Genomic DNA, 19,336 nt, shown 5'->3' with positions numbered 1-19,336 from the left:
CCTGGGCGCTGCTATGTGAAGCACATTTTGCCTGCCTGCAGTGATGGTCAGGCAGCTCCCAGGGCCCTGGCTGAGCTTAGGGAAGCGCCTTTCGACAGACGGGTCCCGCTCCAAAGCCCACTGAAGGCAACTGGATCCCTTCTAACACCTTCAGTGAGCTTCAGCTTGAGACATGCACTGTGGACCTGCCTGGCCCGTTCAGGCAAACTGGGCACATAGCTGTGCAGGGGTGTCTTGACAAAACGCTTTGATCAGACTTGTATTTCTTACTTCTTTGTCTATGAAGCTGGATGGATCGTCACAGAAGTGGTGTCAAGCACCAAGACTCTGCCTTTTTGCGGAGATGGAAGGAGCTAATTCCACCAACAGAGAGGTTTCCTTATCCCACTATGCAAGCCAAGGCAAGTCTGACATCCTCCCTCACCACGCATACAGTGTGTATGTTTACATGAATCTTTTGCTTACTTGGGGATTTGTGGTTGAAAAGGTCCCGAATGGATCAGGAGTCCCTTTGACACAGGAGAAAACTGAGACGCAGACAGAATGGCTTGCCTGGGAGGAACTGTGGAATATTTATTCATTTAAATCTAAATGGTAATTAAGGTGAAAAAAATTGCCTAGACAAGGCTCTAGGCATCTAACACATAGTTAATAATAATATGAAGTCCCAGCAGCAAAAAAAGGAAAAGAATTGAAGCAGTATCTCAGACAGCCAGTTACAAAAGCTTTGTTGCAATCCTACATCGCTCCAGGGAAAATATTCCCATTGCTCTCCAAAAAACCTTACTGAACAGATGTCTTTTGCAGTATGCCCAGAAGAGCGACAGCCCTAAATCATATACATTACACAACAGAAAGGAGGTTAAGATTATCTGTGCAACACTAACTTCAACATGACACCCATATGCTGTGGCTTGGCATGCCTTTGCACACTCCCGGTCTTCTAATGAACTTTTAGAAGTATTTCTGTCTTGTTGTCTCTCTGTTCACTAACTCGGTTATTAAAATTAAAATTTTAATCTCCTAGCATTCATAAAAGAACTACTTTGGAATTAAAGGGAGACAGGGTATCAGAAATAAGTGAAAAAAAATTTGTCTTTAAAAGCATTGCAAAGCTCTTTCAAACCTAAGCTTGGGGATGGGAAGGTTTTTTATTTTTTTGAAAAAAAGGCAAAAGTCAGGAGTTTGGTAGACAGTTTTTTCCTCTTCTGTATTACACAGGCTGGTAGACGGTGCAAAGCTGAGATCCAAAGCGCTTTGCTGACTCCCGTGTAGACACTGACAGCCCATCCACTGACAGACTGGTCTGGCACTGTAAGGAGACCCGAGCAGCGAGTCCCTGCGTAAAGTCTAAGTGTCACAGCTCTGTCACAGGCGATCTATACGGGATCTGGATAATCTTCAAACATCTCTGCCTGAGCTGTTCTCGGTCTTCTCGAAAACCGCTGCCTCTCCACAGGGGTGGCTGAGGATGCCTACCCCACCGCTGGCTGCCCGACCCTCTGTACTGGTGCACAGCTCCTGCTCTTAGCTATGAAGACTGAGCCCCGTGCTTTGATGTCATCACTGCTTTATATACTGCCACCCCCCAGGCACGCGAGGTGTGCCTCCATCATCTGAGTACCCCACAGAGCAGAGTGAGTCCCTTTCTTCTGCTTCGGGCAATGCAAAGACAGGTTGAGATTCTTCCTGAATATTGTAGGATGGAGAACAGTTTTACACTGTAAATTGCATCTAGTCCTCCTTAGCCTGTACTCTGGGAGAAAAAAAACATTGATGTTAGGGAAATAAAGTCTTCTAGGGGTGAGGCTGAGCCAAGGTGCTGCTGTGCAAAGGCTGTGTGGCCTCTGTACTCTGGCCCACTGTTTGCATTCACTAGCTAAAGGGCTGCTAAACCTGGCATAGTGAGCAAAGCATCCGATTGGGACCACCTATTGATGGAGAGCATGGTTGCACCTGCCCTTCAAAAACCAGGGGAAATTCAGGGAGGCAGTGGTGAAGTGTGATGCTCCTTTAAAGTAACTGGAGCTAGTCCAATGAGCAGAATTGGCTTTTTTTTGGGTAAGGAATGAGGGTAACTGCCTGTGGTCACTGGCTGCCAAAGCGCACAACCAGAGGAAATCCAAATGCCTGGGAGACAGAAAGGAAGGGTCTTTCTGAAGCCTCTCGATGTGTTTGGAACATTTTGGAATATTCAAAAAATAGGACAGAAAAACTGTATGAGAGAGACTGTTACTTCCCGCTACCGGCAAAATCAGCTTCCTTATAATCTAGTAGGCTGTAAAAATCTGCTGCCATTCAGAAGGTGGGAGGTGAAAAGGTCTGGCTAGTGCTGTCTCTTCAGCAGCTATTCATAGATTGTTTGGAGGTGACTGATGTTAACGTTAGCAGAAAAACCATCTAGGCTTAGCTACGTGGCCTGTCCCCAGCTGGCAGCGTAACTACAGAATCTTCTCAGGAACAGCAGTCGGTCTGTTTAGCTGTGTCAGAAGAAAATCAGTGCGAGTGGGCAGCTCACACCCTCACAGCTACAAAAACTTTTATGATAAGAGACAACATCAGATAAAAGAGATCTAGAGGGTTATATTGTCTCCTGAAATATTAGCCCTAGTTTAAGAAAGTTTTACTGTCTTTTATATCACATTATCTTTCCATGCCTGGCAAACAGGCCAAATAATTATGATGCAGACTGGTTCTCCACAGGATAAATGTATTATTGTGTTCTTTCTTCTACCTTGCAACTAGGGAAAAGCAATTTTTCAGTTAGTAAGGAGCCAGAGGGGCATTTTTCAACTTAACATGGAACAAAACTTTGGGTACAGTCTAATTGATGCTTGTTTGTGCAGACACAGTGGCCTGGAAGCCAAGTCCTGATATCCTCAAAGAAGTGTGTGGTAAGAGCCTTGGCTGAGCTGAACCTTCAGCTGATGCTGTCTTACTGTGAGCATCCTCACTAGCGTTTCCTCTCAAGCAAGGTTTTCTTAAAATGTTAATTCCCCAACAAAAGAAAACTTTAAATAGCAGAATATCAGACCTACAGGAAGGAGACCTGCTAAATAAGAATAGGGGAATGAACTTTCTTCTCTCCCTGTACCTTGTTGCCTTCGCTGCTGGTCTCGTGCTGCACTCCAGCAGCCTTTGATGGCCTCGTGCACTACACAATATTCGGACAATTCCCATCAGCCTCCTAGGAAATGTTCCTTTCCTCTCTCCTTTTAGTCTTTTCGGGGGGAGGAGATTTCTTCCCATGATGAGTACCCGACCCTTGCTCAGCCTGCGATTGTACAGCACTCCAGAAGCTCCCTGCTGAGTTTCTCCCAGGAAAGCTTTGTCTCCCTGTTTTTCCAGAGGGTTTTGCCTGCCTGCAAAAGTAACAGCCATGGTAAAGCAAACTGGATGGCTTCCCAGAGACAGACTTTCAAACAAAGCATACTGCATGCACAGAGTAAAGCGCAAACAGATAAAAAACATAAAGCAGTTTGACAGGGTGTATCACCTATAGGATGTACGATGCAGCAGCAGAAAAGAGAGCTCAGTCAAAGAAATCATCTTATTCAAGAAAATGATTTCATGCTATAAAAGCTTGCAAAGTCTCAAAATTATAAGCGGTTGATGTAGCTCCCATGTCTCTTCCTTCAAGACCCTCACTCAATTGTTACTCCGCCTGTGATTTTCAATTAGGGCCTTTTTACACAGAGCGTACGTCAAGTCAGACAAATTGTTGGCCCTGAGGAGGTGAACACCCACCTCGTTATCCCAGCTCGAAGTGGGAACCTTCATCTTACCCGAGGAGGGGAGACTACGCTGGCCTCACTGGTGCTCCCTGGCATGAACAAGTGGATGGGAGAGGGGCAGAGGGGATTCGTGATTCTAATTATTATTACTCACTCAGGAACAGACAAGGCAAAAGTGCTGAACCCAGAGTAAAAAGTGTGATTCAAGTGCTGCTGAGCACCTACAAAGAGAAGCAATGAAACTCTCACATACTCAAAGACATCTTCAAATTAGTGTGCATGTTCACAATTTCTTCATAGTGAAGTCTGCATGTGTAGACATGTATTTGAAGAGCAACATGTAGGCTGACCTCTAATTCTCAGCTTGTTTTCTGGTTAAAATGATTTCTCTTGACTAGCAACACATGACTAACTCTTTCTAATATGATAGCATTCTGCCCTAAGTTCTGCTAAGTTATATAGAAATATCACCAGATGAATGAGAAAGGATCAAGTTGGCACCTTGTATACGTGGCACGTTAAAAAAAAAAAAAAAAAAAAAAAAGAAATCATGACAAATCAGGAGGAATTTGAGATATCTTTATCCTTATCCTTTGCATAAGGAAATCTGAAAAATAAGTCCATACAGATATGATATTGCATTAAACCATGTCTCTTTTCTGTCCCCCATCTTAAAATGTGTCAGAAGGAGATAAGCAACCCCTGAAGTTCAGCGTAAAAGAAACGAGATTCAGAGTCTTCCTTCTAGCCAGAGCACGTCTAAGGTGGCACAGCAGAAGGGGGCTGAGGGAAGAGATTTTTCTCCTTTTCCTCTTACCCATCAAAAAGGGGAGAGAGAGACAGCTGAATGTTTGTCACGGCACGGTCTTCACTGACTATGCAAGTTGTTAGAGCACCTGTTTCTCCGTGGCTTTCCTGTCCCGTGACTACCTTTTCCTAAAACAACACTTCAGCTGGCACTGTTTTTCAAATCTGCTGTTCATTTGGTGTTCATCATCTTTTATGAAGCAGAAATAACTTTTTCTCTGAGCCATACCAACAACATGATGGCATTTCGTGTGTGTCTTCACAGTATTCTGAAAGCGTCTTAGAATAATAAGGATTAAAGAGAGGAAATACTAGATATTTAACAGACTGACTCAGGAATTAATTGCAATATGCAGCTAGTATTAACAGGTGAGAGGCTCAGAAAAGACAGCAGTGGAAAGAAATTTCAATGAAAAACTCAGGTGATTGATAGCTCTCTGTTGCATGTTGGATGAAGAAAAGACCCCCACATTGACCAAACGATAATATATATACTTCATGCATAACCACATTTCATCCTGCAGAAACAGAGTGGATCAGCCACAGACACTTGGTTGGAAAAACCTCTCTTAACGTTTTCAGGAGGCAGGGCGTGTGCTTCCTCTGCTAAACTCAAAAGTTAAGAAGACGGCAGCCTAATGCCTCAGAAATTATTGCCCGTATCAATCCTGTGTTTTCTGATCAGCCACCTTTGTTCTTCTGAAAACTTGGACCAGAGCCATGCTGTGCCTCCTTTCAAGGTTCTTTACCTTTAAAAACAGGATTAGAAGTCATTGCGTTGGTAACTTCCATTGCTTGATCTGCAGGCTGGCTCTGGATCTGCAGACTCCCAAGCAATTGCTGCTCAGATTTGTGAGCGACGCTGGCATGGCTGTATGAAAAGCTAGGTCAAGGTTAGCTTTACAGCTATTTATATGTAGCTTGTATGTTCTAACCACTGAAATTTAGGACAGCTGAGATTTCAAACAGATTTTAAAAGATGGCACTGAAATGGTGTTTGCAGGCTGTTTACTCTTCTTGTATGCTTCTCCATTTGTCCAGCTGCTTCCTCTGTCTATCTTCTATCTTGGGACAAAGTCTGTTTTTCTGCCAGAATTGAATGATTTGATACACTGACTTATTCAGCTAATGCTCAAAGGGTATAAATAGAGAAGAAGTCACTGCAGGAGCCGTGTTTGACAAGGACTCAGCCTCTGCCTCTATGTGCTAAGGTAATACAAGATAGATTTTTGAGAATGATTGTTATATTTATGCCGTAACTGTCATGAGCATTTCTCATGAGTTGCTAAATTACTCTCACTAAACGATTTCATGGTTAGACTATTAATAAACTTAACTTGTTCACAGTCTTAGAGATACAAAAACATTCTTGGAAACTTTCCTAAAATACCTCAGTCTACACTTGGAGGTATTAAAGGCAGTAGAAACCATCATCTGACAGCCCTTAAGTTTGATCTGTATACAGACCTGTGGAATTTTGCTCAGGAGTTTCTGCGCTTTGCCCTGTGATTTTGATTAGAGTACAACATATCCTTTATTAAGGTAGCCAGTCTAGATATAGGAAAAGAAATCTGCACGGGGGGGGGGGAGCTAATCCAGCATAACCATTTGCACCCTGGTCTGATGGGCTGCTCACAAATGCAACTTAAGCCCTGACAAGAGCACGTGAAATCCATTTCCCAGTAATGCTGTTCCATGGAATGTGCCACCGGGTACTCCAACAGCGAACAGAGAGTTGATTATCTGTCCAGTGCATGTATGCGTTTTATTAATTAAAGTCTGATGCCTAAGACTGGCATATGTACATACACAAGCGATTCTTTTTCATGGTGGGTACAGCCCCAGTGCATTAGCTGGCACTTTGCAGACAACTACAAATCTGTCTTTCGAGCAGAGTTCTGGTGCTTGGTTGAACAGCAGGTATGTGAAATTACAGGCCCAGGTCTGTATTTGTGTCACCTCTCTGTTTTAATTACCACCCCCACACTTACACACTCATACTGTCTCGTTCCCCTGTGTGCACATTGATTCTATCAATCACGCATCCTTAACTGTACTCGTGCGTCTGTAATTTATGCAGTTATTCATTTTTGCTGCCTGTTAGTGGAATAAATAAACAGGTGCATGTTTACACAAAAGTCAACTGGCTGTGCCTCACAATATTGAAAAAGCAAAGCCATACTAAATGGAAGGGACTGACAGCTTTAGCTCTTGGCTTACGCTGACTGCTTTGTTTGTACTGTATTAATTTCTAACACAGCAAAATCAGTATGTGTACTGTGATAAAAAGGGTTTGCCAAGAGGAGAAGGATGGTTATATCATGTGATACCTAGGCACAAGGACTGCCATATGGGATCAGATAAAAAGTCTATTTGTGTCATGATCTTCTCCCTGACAGTGGTCTGTAGAGGATTTTCAGGGGGAGGAACATAACACATGCCCGTGCCCCGACACCCCCCCCACCCCCACCCCCCCCCCTCCAAATTCTCCCCTAGAAGACCTGTCATTTTCCAGAAATAAGCTGTGGAAGATGTTCCTTTACTCTAGCTGGGAAGTGTAAGTGTATCATCATGTGCAACAGGACAAATGGAGCTAGAGCCACGTCCCGTTAGTTTATCTAACCCCTTAGGATCTCACTCAGGCTTTTGGCTTCCACGATGTCTTACTGTGGGTGGCAAGTCCTACAACTTAATTGCATGTAATGTGTTCATCGTGTGTCCTTGTGAACCTGCTGTCTGATGGTTCCTTTGCACATCCTTTGCTGTTTTTGAGAGAGCACGTAGTGGTTTCCTGTGGATCTGCTGGCTCCATACCATTCATGTAAGGATACACTCTTTCATTCACTTTATTTTCCAAGTTGAAAGCTCACATTTTATGTAATTTCTCCTTTCAAACCGATTTTTCCCCAGCTTATCAGATGCTATATTCTTTTTGAGGTGGAGTAATGCGTATTAGGTCAAGGTTTCTCACTGAAAGAACCCATACATCTGCAAAGGATGACATAATGATATTTCCTAGCTCTCAGTTCCTTTCCAAAAAAAAATTCTAGTGTAGCGTGCAAAGCTGCCAAGAAGTGACCTGAGCCTCCACTAAGGAGAGATAAATTTCCTTCAGATGACTAGAGTGCCACACGTATTATATTTTCACAAGCTTACCTCTGAAGGTGCAGAGTGCTGCGCTCGAGGCAGCAGCCACAGTGCCATCTCCTCCAAGGTTATGTCTCAGACTTTGTGGAGTGGAAGTTCAGTATCCATAGCCTGAGAGTACTGCTGTAAGTCAGGCTGCTTTTCCTTGGCTACTGACTATGAATGAAACACACTTAGGCCAGGAACCTCTCTTCAGCTTTTCCGAGTTAACTGATATGTAATGCAGTAAATCGTAATTAGAGGAAGTGATGTTTTTCCCAATAAATAAGTGTCAGAAAGAAATAAAAGGGTTGCATTTCAAGCACCACTCTTTTGACATATATTAAGCACATTTTGACATGTATTAGGCACAGAAAGGCAGATTTATTTTTTAATATGAAATCCCTTCCTTTGTGATGATTTTCTCCGTGGTTGAAAATGCAACCTGGTAAACACATCCAGTTGCATTTCTACTGGTCTTTTTGGTGGTCTGAGTGCCGTATCTTGGCTTCTCAACTCTCTGTAGTCAGATTCCAGATGCTTTTTCCTTGTTTCTTCCTTTTGAGATGTGATGATACAACACACTTTTGTACGTACTTGTTGCAGGATGCTGTGTTTTCACTCCGAGGTTGCACAGCCTATCCCGAGAAACTCTTCTTGATACAGAAAATAATTTGCTGTGTAACGTACATTATGTACATACTGTCATAACACAATCATGGTTTATACCAATTATGTTTATCACACAAATATTTTTTATAAACCCTTTAAGTTTTTCCCATGCAGTGAAATGTTCTGTTACATTATTAAATCACTTGTCTTTCGTCAAAGAAGTGAAACCTCCATAGCTAACAGTGAGCACACACCCACCTCTTCCAGTGAGAGGCCATATGTTTTGTAGCCCAAACCAACTTATGGGTCATCGTCCAGACAAATACAAACAGACACTTGAAACTGAAAACTATGGGCAGACTATGACTGAATCACAGACAGGAGCACAAAGGCAGAAGAGGATAGAAAGGACAATTAGAACAGCACCTTCCACAGCTTTCGAAGCAATGTACGTGTTTTAAATTCATCATTCTCACAAGCATCCTCACCTTAGCTTTGAACCATCTCTAGCGATTAAGGTGATGCAGAATGGAACAAAAGCATGCTCCAAAATCTGCTGGAAGAGGAGGAAGAAACACCTTCATCAGCAGAAATGTTAGCCACAATGGCTGCTAGCAATAGTTAAAGTTGCCTTGGGTGTGTTTACGTGAGCTGCAGAGAATGCAGTATAGATTTACCCGTTGCAGGTACTCTGAATGCTCAGTGTAAAGCGTCGACAAATGCAAAATAAACATAGCCCGAGTTTGCTACGGCTAAGCAGTCTGAGCTTCCCAAAATGTTTCATATATATGTGTAAGTGGTAACATTCATGGAGCAGGTAAAGCCTTGCTGCATCAGTAAATTTCCACTGAATTAATGAGGAATGGGCTATGTCTGTCAATAGAGGCATGAACAATATCTTTCGCTGTTTATAGATTAAGTGATCTGATATAAAATAATTCCTCCTTGCTGCTCCTTGGACCCAGTGTGGCAATGCAGGTGTTGCATTTGAGGATGGGTCAGGTGTGCGTGGGTCACGCTGATGTCTCTTTTGTGAGATGTATGCAGCAACTGTATCAGCATGGTTTTCCAGTTCTAGGAAAGTTGCTGGGTTGATTTTTGCTACGGAAAAGAAGAAAAAACTTTGGAGGGAAAGCAAATGCTTCAGATGGAGATGGTATGTGGCTTAGTTATCCCAGACTGTACACTTCACAATTGCTCTTCAGAGTGATGTATGTGAGCCCAAAGTGAGAAGGCATATTTAAAGAACGGTGACCTCCGCACTCCTATTGCAACACAAAATTTTGAAAGTTGTTTAGAAGTATAGTTCATAGACTCTGAAGCAAAGTAATTAGTATGTGTATGGCTGTTTTTCTGTAGCGATAAATAACAAAACAGTATATAACAGACTCCATTTGCTAAGAAATTAGTTTTCCAATGCAGGTATAGCATTATCAGTATTAATCACACAGATGGCTGATTGCAGGAGCAAGGACTCCCAGATACGACTTTTCTAACATTTCAGCAAGAATTACAGTTCTACTGCATTTCCAGAAATATTTTGCTTATCCTTGCCAATGGTGACAAAAAGTGATTTACCTAGGAAAAATGTATTAAGTAGTAAAACCAATGACATTTAATCTTAGGTTTAGCATCTAATTATTATGCTGTGTCCAACACTGCAATACTAGAAACATTTCTCTTTAAAAAAAATCATCATTAAAAGCAACAGTTAAATAACAGTGCAGCTGTTTTCTTTCACAAACATACGTAGAAACTAGGCCTTGTAATGTTATTTTTGAAATTGCCACATACACCAAGTACCTCAAGTTATTAATAGCTTGTCTGCCTCTGGCATGAAAAAAACCCCATCTAATTGAAATAAAGTGATCCTTGTATTCTTAGACTCCAAACCCTAAATGTTAGCAGGGAAAAAACATTAAACAACTACAAAAAGTACGCAAAAGGGAACAGATTAATTCTGATGCGGTCCTTATGAAGTTATTGTGTTAGAGAGTATATATGAAGCCCAGACACACCAATATATGATTTTGACACAGAACATGCTTTTTTTTTTTTTTTTTTTTTTTTTTTTGGTAGGGCTTTTGCATAGTTCTCTCCATGGGTAGAATTTACAGGACACAGTTATACAGGAGTCTGAATTCCCCCTGTCGGTGACTAAGCACCCAAAAGCCAGGCATCATCTCACCTAGATCCGGCATCAGGGCCAGATTCAGGTGGCCTCAAAATGACTAATCTCCAGAGCAGCCGTGGAGTTTCTCTGACTTGGTGGGGTGATGTGTGGTGGGGCATTAACATCTGTGAGGCACTGAGATGCTGAGGGTGCCACAAAAAGGTGGTTCACTCTCCAAGCAAGCACAAGTGACAGGCAGAGGGACCTCCAGGCAGCTGCTGGTTGTTAAAGTGCCGGTTCTTTCATGTGTTACAGTGCAAAGAGTGAAAACGGAACATTCTTTAAATTAATAAAAAAATGCACCACAGACACCGTATCACTAAGAAAGCCAGTAACTTTACTGATTTGTCTGCAAAATACAAATTATACCTTATTTCCAGCAGGAGAATCTTTTGAAATTTTCCCATTTTGTTCACTACAGACAGCTGAATTAAGTCCCTTGAGATACACAGATGTGGTTTAACTTACTTATAACATCTTGTCATCTAGTGGCGACAAAGTCCAGCTTATGCCGCTGTGAGCCTCTACTTTAATATTTGTTGCAAATGCTTGTATGCTCCCATTTACAAGCTCTTTTGTTATCACCATTGTTTTATGGAAGCAAATCCCCATGAAAGAGAAGAAAAAAAGAAAAAAAGGATACAACAAACCATCTGAAGCAATCCAAGTGTAATGCCTGCGGTAACCCAGGTTTGATATTAGTTACTCCGCAAAAGACTCTGGTACTGCATTTTTTTTTTTTTTTTTAATGAGTTACTTAACTGACCTTTTTTGAATCAAACTGAGGTACGGATCAGTCTGAGGTATGAGAAGGGAAGGTAGAAATGCAACACCTGATTATGAAAATAATCAAACGGATACTTTTGATGCAGAAGGTCTGTGGCTCAAAGCTTGGATTGCTCCACATCTTTGGTTAAAATATATTAACAAAAGCCTTTTATTACATCTACAGTCTGAAGCATTCTAACAGACACCAATGTTCCATCAGTCCTTCAAGAGACCTGTAGTGGCAGGAAATTAATGCCATATAACTGACGACATCACAGCAGATGGCACAAACAGGAACAGATGAAGTATGCCATGTTTAGGCAACAGCCTTTATTGAGGTTTCAAGTGGCTTTAAAAAATTACAAAGCATTTACCTTCAAGGCGAAGGAAGAAGGAAAACAAAACAGCTCTGTTAGGACTATAGATAAAAGAGGGTATATAGGATAACACATACAATACAAAAGGGTTGACATCCTTGAAAACAGTCTAAGAGTTCTTTTATTCTTACGCTAGCTTTACCTGAAAAAGATCTGAGGACAACAGATATTTTTATATTATTCATTAAAAACTGCTAAATTCCTCTTCTGGGAAAAATATAAGCCATTTTGTTATAAAACACAACTTTTGAAAAACACTGAAATGACAAAAGCTTTACTGCGAATGGCTCAATGCATACAATATACAGGTTGTGCAGATAGGGTATATCATATAATTGTCACCAGCAATTGAACACTAACTGACAACACCTTTTAATAGAGGTTAGCTTAGCTATAACAACACTTGCAGATGTCTAGAATGCCACTTCAGGTGTTTGAACTTACAATTAAGAATGTTGCCTAAAACATTATATAGCATGGGTTAAGGTAAAGTAAATGTTAATACTCTTTCAGGGCTCTGCCCCAAACTCCTTAAATACAAAGGAATCACACAATAAACCCAAATTAGCTTTGCAAATACAATAAATGGTAAGGTACAGATAAAGGAACAAGAAAGGTAGACAGTTATAGTTTACAGAAAGTGACTTCACAATCAAAGTTGTGCTTCTTATCATTAGATCAGTTTGCAAATATGCATTATCCCCCACAATTTTGCCAGTATGTTAGTTGCCCTCTGCAGCAGGAACAAGAGGGATGACTGGCATTTATTTTCACGTGATTCTGTTCTACTTGTGTTTATACAAAAATCACTGTCAGAGTTAATATAAATTGCCCAGGCAATACTTTTCACGCTACTTTCTGCTTATTTACTTGCAGTAATATATTACACTGCATCTTCGTTAAATACGTTATCTTTCTTTTTCATGCGTTGCTGAGGCAAATCGCAAGGTAAACTATTAATATGGCTATTCTTCATATATCAATAGACCAAATCCCCTTCCCCACTGACAAGTTTCTACTACGATACTGATAAAGTTGTATTTTTTCTTGAAATGACAAGGTACATTTGTGATATATTTGCATATTTTTGACACACCGAAGTTTAAAATTCTCAGAAGAGAATAAGAGTATAGATTCATCTGAAGGTGAAGAAAGTGGTTTCAAAAACAGTTCTTTTGTGTTTTAAAATTAATTATGGGCCCCATTAAACCTTTTTTTTTGTCTTGGTTTTTTTTTTTTTGTGTTTTTTTTTGTGTTTTTTTTTTTTTTTTTTGTTTTTTAAACATGCGTATCTTTTTTCTTTACCCTGCAGATTGCTACACAAGAGAAGATGGACGCATTAGTAGCACAGTATTCTGCTTAAAGAGTTTCCAGATTATGCACTAGCCCCTGCACGGCTGAGAGTGCCTGTAAGGCAGGCTTCTATAACGTCATGATAAGTGAAAAGCATGTGTCCTGTAGTCTGTTCATCATTCTCTTCTACAGAGAGGTACACTCTGTCACTGAGCAGTGCACAGCAACTGCATGTATAGGTGGGAAACTGGGTGTAGATTTCCCTTAACAAAGTAGTCTGTGTTGATATTGAGCTGTCGCAGCTATATCCTTCATCATAGTATCAGTGTGTGTAGGTGAGAGCTGGAGGGACCCTTGGAAAAAGGAGAAATATTACAGTTTCACTATGGCACTAACATTTTGCTTAAACACTTTTTTTCCCCTTGAACAGGAAGGTTAAACATTTGAATATAGCATTCTAATAAACAAGAGGGACAGAAAGGGACTTAAAGAAATGATGCAATCCCCCCGGTCAAGCTGTTTTCATCAAAGGAACGATATGAGGCAGGAGAAAACGCGGATGCCGTAAGCCGAAGCAAATCTCGCTTGGGTGCAAGTACACAGGGAGCATTGCTCAACAACGTGCCCACGGTGAGGTGGCACGTCCGCAGAGGTCTGTGAGAACCAGGGACCTGATGGCCAGTATTGGCTGCGTGAGATCAGCCAACCTCTGGATGGTCCTTAACTGATGATCTCTCTCTAAGAGTTTGACATCTGTGAGAGGGGAGTAATCTTTGCAGCAGGCATGCTCGTGCCGATCCCTCCCTTTAACGCTCCCTACTGCTTCTGCAAATACCCATCTGCACTCACGTAACCGACAGCCGTTAGAGCTGTACATCCAATTCTGACAGGCAGAATACCAGCTTCATTAATGAGAAAGGGCCAAGTTATGCCACTTTGTCATATAACCCACGGAAAGCTACAAGATACGCAGGACATTAAGTAATAGAAGGGCCCTTAACTTGTTACAATGCACAAAACAGCATGAAAGAACTAATCAGTATATACAATGGATCGCAGTTCACCCAACTGATTGTAAAATGCTGTATTAAAATGATTTAAGTTGTTACACCATGGGTAAATTCTAACTTTTTACAGATGAGTCTTTCAACAGGCTGACTTCGACCTGTAAAATGTATACCCAGTAAAAGAAAACCGAAAGAAAATAGTTAAATGTGCAACTGCACAAATATAATTCCCCACTATTAAGATAACAAAAACTTTTGCTATTACCATAATTATTATATATATTAGAAAGCTATACACAAGCATGTTAATTTCACAGATTTTTTTAAAAGATTCTTAATATTTTATATAATTAGAAATACACATTTCAAAAACAAAACTTCTGCAAAGAGAAAACAGTTATCTTGGTTAGCAAAGCATGGAGTTCTTCATGGCTTAGGGTAGTGCTTTCTATACAAACAGTCCTTTTTGTTTGTTTCTTCAGGACTGTTTAAAAGAACTAGCGAAGCTATCAAGGAAAAAAGAACACATTTTGGCTTAAGGAAACTACAAAAGCCACAAATGCTTTGCAAACTCTGTCTTACTTTTTAATATGAAAATAAGCAAAATGTAATGTACATATTTTTATATTTTTTTTATTTAATAAGTGATGCAGACCCAGAATCTTTAAAATTAAATATGTTAGCCCTCGAACTCAACATTTTTTACAAGTATGGTCCTCTCTGAGTGTTTTGATCCTTTTTAACTGATTGCCATACTTTAATGATATGCCTGCATGTTTGTGAGCATTTTCAGTATGTTAGGTGACCCGGTTTCTTTCCAGCATCCAATAACGGCCACCCAACCGCTGGGTCTGTCAAAACATCTGTACATTTTCTATATGTTGCATAACAGCTGCTTTCTCTCTCAGTAAAGATCTGCCATTTCTGGCAAATGTTTGCCTTTTGTCTATTTACACGTAAATAACGTTGAACCTGCAACATGACACTATCTATTGTAACATACATTTTGCAAGGGAGCACAACAGTGAAAAGAAGTTAGCCTTAAAATCTATTTTGTACAAGTGTTCTGTTGTACAACTCAAGTGCTAAGCTTATCTCAGCATTTCTGTTTATCCTTATACTGTATCACTGAGGCAATTTAAAAGTACTTTTACAAAACAGAGTACCTGACTTTTTTTTTTTTTTTTTTCCACACACGGCACATATAATGCATATCGACCCCCCCTCCCCCATTAAGGTATAGCACACACACACTGCAAGAAAAAAAAACAAACAACCTAATAGGTAATAATGTTATCATGTCGCCCATCCTTCAGAGAGACGCATGCGCTTGACAGAGGGGCTTTCCCTTTCGTCCGGCGAAGGTCTGGTGAGTCCAATGGGGGAGTGGAATTCGTTCCGGTGATCTTCTCGGTCACTTCCATCGTAGGAACTGCTACAGCTGCTCAAACTGTCAACAGGAGATCTCCCCGCCTCATGGCGCGTGTGCTGTGGGTATCTCGAGGGTGTGGTGGTACGGTCTCTAGGAGGAGAAACAGGTTCTGACTTGATGTTGAGGCTTTGAGTAGAAGGCAGGGAGAGATTTGTACTCTGAGATAAATGAGTGCTAGTGCAAGCTCTGTAGGAGGAAAGGAAACCCAGTTACAGACGGAGGAGGCATGGAGCCCCCAGATATGCACAAACACTCACACAAAACACCAGTGTAAAGGCTCGCACAGGACCAGCACATGCAGAGAGCACGAGGACTGCCTTCTGGGCAGGGTTCACCAATTCAAAGGGATGGAAGCATCGCAACAAATGTGGCTGGCTTGAGTGGGACATGCCCTCGGTTTGAAAGGAGGTCTTGCTTTCAGCCTTCTCCCTTTTTCTTTCTTTTTTTTTTTTTTTTTTTTTTTTTTTTTTTTTTTTTGACTCAAGTGTCACAACAAATTTTGGAAGGCGAGCCTTTGCACTGTTGGAACCACCTGCAGGTTTCTTTATAACTAATGCTTGTGTGTGTGTATGCACCAGCTGAAACAGGGGAGGCATGGGCTTTCTGGTGGGGTTAATCCAATTAGTCTGAATGCACCCAACTATCTTTATCGCTGTTCATTTTGACATGCGACTTCAGATGCAAAACAGAAACAAAAATCGGGGCCAGGTACATTTTATGCCTTCCAGAAGAGAGCTGAGATTTCTGGTCCTAGGATTGGCACTAGCAAAATACCACAGGCAGGCAAGGGCTTAGACATCCTTTTATGGTTTATGGTTTAAATCTATGAATTCATAACTCAGTCCAGAATGCCTTTAAATAAACTTCCAAAGAGAAGCTGAAGAGTAATGGAAGATGTCAGAGGGTTGTACTGTCTGCCTGTAGGAGAGCCCAGCTCAGAGGATGCTCCCAGCATCAAGAGAAACTGCTACGCTAAAACTTTTTCTAAGGCAAGCTCTGTAACTACTCTGAGTTAATTTTCTTTCTGTACGTTTTTGTTGGCAGGTAGTGGCAGAGGAAAGCTAAAACAGAGCGAATACTGAGAATGTGCTTTATCTCTATGGGAGAAATGAGATCACTTGCATCTGCAGGATGTTTTGTACAAAAGCACCACCTCCTGGTAAAACCTGACTTTTCGTTATTAAAATAGATTTCTCAACGTGCAGTTCCCATTATCTTCTGCTTCGGGGACCATTTGCTAGGCTGAAGTTAGTGTCTAACCCCAGAGACAGTGTCAACATTTCTGCTTATGAGTATTTGTACAGGGGGAGACTGAAGGCAGTGGGGGCAACAGACCACTTGGACTCACACAATTTTAAACCCAAGGGGTTTTTACTGCAAGCAGAAGAAACATTGAGATTTGGAAGTAACTTTAAGCATGTAGAAGACACAATTCAGTTTAGCTGTGGTCTTTTCAGTTATTGAAATATTCCACTTTTCCTGATGCCTCATCAACTGACAGCTGACCTTTACTTAAGAAACACTCACTACAACTTTGATGAAAGGTAAAATGTTGTTTTCTTTTCTTCTTCTGAGAGACTTAAAATAGAACTATATGGCTTCAGTATTGAATGGTATCAGCTGCTTTTATCAGGATTTATTGCAGGCTTTAATAATGATTGGATCATGTTAGAAATCAGAGAAAACAGGATGTTCTACCTCCAATTGCTTTTATCTATCCTTTGTTCCTATATAGACAAATGTGCCAAATTACAGTGATCCCTTTTGTAAGTCACAGAATTCATGAGTAACAGCCCTCACAGTAGCAAATACAGGCTTTTTGGTTGTGGTTTTTTTTTTTTTTTGTTTTGATTTTTATTTTCCCAAAGAGGACATTTTCTTTGCTTTTGCAACTATTAAATTAACACATAAGAAACCATAAATATCAGACTTTGCCATTCCAGTTTAGTGAAATATCCCACTCTTTTCCTGAAAACTTCTTGAAAAGAATCCAAGAAGAATAAAAAATATCTTCCTGTCTGGGTTTTTTTTGCTTTTTTTTTTTTTTTTTTGCTTTTCATTTCCAGTGACTTTATTTTTCAGTTGCTTAGGAGATGCTGGGACTTCACCTGGGAAAACTGGCTGCCAGTTCAGCATATATAAAGTATAAAATTAAATATGATTTTATAGATACCAATCTTATAGCTAAACCTGAAAGTCCCATAATAAAGGATAGTGGAACCTGGGGATTTGATTTAGAAGTGTTTGATATGAGCAGATGACACGTCACTTTACAAAGCTGGGGACAGCTAAAAACCCCATGCTAGTTAAAAACAAGCATATTCATTCAAATTTGTTCACATGGAACATATTTGCATTCTATTGTGTGACTGCCCCCTGAGGAACAAATCTAGAGGGATAAGCTGCATTTTCAATAAAATAGAACTAGTGTTGCTATACTGCAATGTTGCTTTTCTAATAATGTTTCAGAAGTGAGCATGGAGAATGCATCTCGATAGACTTTACTTCAGATTCCTCATGATTCTTCAGCACGGTTAAGTAAATACCTGGCATACAAATTTGTGGCAGATTTAAAAATGCTACAGGTTGGTTTACACTTTGAACAGTTTTTTTTTTTTGTAAATTGAAAAAAGGTTAAGTCGTCATGTTGGCAGGTCAGGATTAAATTTTTGAGGTTTAAAACAATACAAATAAATAAAAGCAATTATTTTGAGTTAAAATATTTTTTCTTTTAGAGTATGATCTTTTTCTGCTAAAACTGTTTCTGAATTTTAATATCTGGGTTTTTTTGGTGACTGTAATGTACATTATTTCATTAGCATTTTCCGAAACATTTTCCCAAGAATCTCCTGTAAGCTAAAATGGTCAGTTACGAGGAAACCTACTGTTGCACATAGGTGTGAATGGTGAAATAGTACATATGCAGGTGCTTAGACCCATATTCAAAACACAGGACTGATGTCTATTTAGAATAGAAGCTGTATAATAAAAAAAATGAGAATTCTGTCTGCTACAAAATGATTTCTTTCCATGCATGCCTGTGTGTGAGTGTAGAAACAGCTGTTTGTATCTATATGTATCAATGTATATTTTATGCTGTTGCTGCGTATAATCATGTAATTTTGTTCCAGGCATGCCCTGTTTTCATAGTCTGAAAGCTACACTAAGTTCACCGGAAAACAAACAGGTTTTGACCGTGGAAAATCCACAGAGAAAATAAAGCAAATGACTTCAAAGGATTGTATATAATTAAAAGCACTCAATAGGTGCCATGCAGTCCACTCATGTTGACATAATTACCTTTTTCCATATACTGTATGAAAACATTTCATTTTATGGACACAACGAAAAAATTAATGTTTTAATTTTACACAGCAGTTCCTATTGAGACCAGTATAGCAAAAATGTGATGTTTATTTAGAATACAACAGCCACATGGGAGAAATGCTGGTTCCTATCTGGGTTCAACACTGAACAGCTGTGCAGCTCTGCTGTGTAAGGGGTGGGAAGCAGCAAGTCAGGGTGCAAGGAGCTTGTGAGTGGGTTTGGTGCTTGCTGATGCCAGTGAGATCAGTTCTGTGTGTGCCTCCATTTATTTGAATCTCCGCCTGGTGTGGAAGCTCAGCATGCACAGAGAGATGTGCAGTTCTGAGCAGGTGATGAGTGAGCACATGAACATGCACCAGACGAGAGGTTTTTACAGAGGGAGAAAGTAGTGGTCCGTTGAAGGAAGAAAAAGCCTCACATACCTTTTGTTCTATGGCCACACTTGCTTCTCTAAATTTTTACTTCCCCACTTCATACAATTTCCCCCCCTAAACATATATGAGGAACCATTGACACTTCGCTGAAAAATCTAGTTACTCAACTTTAGTTATGTGCTAGTCTGTAACCGGGAGAATAGAGGATATTTTTGACTTGCTAGCAATGCAACCTTCCTCCCACCCCTCTGTTTTTCTCTTAGGTAAAAGCAAAGTTGTTTTCCCGTATTTTTTAATCAATGTAAA

General features: G+C 40.4%; 1 protein-coding gene across 13 annotated transcripts in view; it reads right to left on the bottom strand.

The window, feature by feature from the left end:
* Positions 1–10,768: 10,768 nt before the first annotated feature.
* Positions 10,769–19,336, bottom strand: part of MEF2C (myocyte enhancer factor 2C) — a 128,248-nt gene continuing 119,680 nt past the window's right edge. For 10 of the 13 annotated variants that reach the window (XM_080373053.1, XM_080373057.1, XM_080373062.1 and 7 more), the window contains one exon: positions 10,769–15,515. In XM_080373053.1, coding sequence (XP_080229179.1) covers positions 15,194–15,515 — 322 coding nt within the window. In that variant the 3' untranslated portion in view covers positions 10,769–15,193. The remainder of the gene's footprint in view (positions 15,516–19,336) is intronic. The other 3 variants (XM_080373056.1, XM_080373054.1, XM_080373055.1) reach the window with 1 other exon arrangement.

The sequence above is a fragment of the Falco punctatus genome, assembly GCF_963210335.1.
Source record: "Falco punctatus genome assembly, chromosome: Z".
NCBI lineage: Eukaryota > Metazoa > Chordata > Aves > Falconiformes > Falconidae > Falco > Falco punctatus.
Note: the sequence above shows the minus strand (reverse complement) of the source record. Positions and strands in the feature narration are given on the sequence as shown.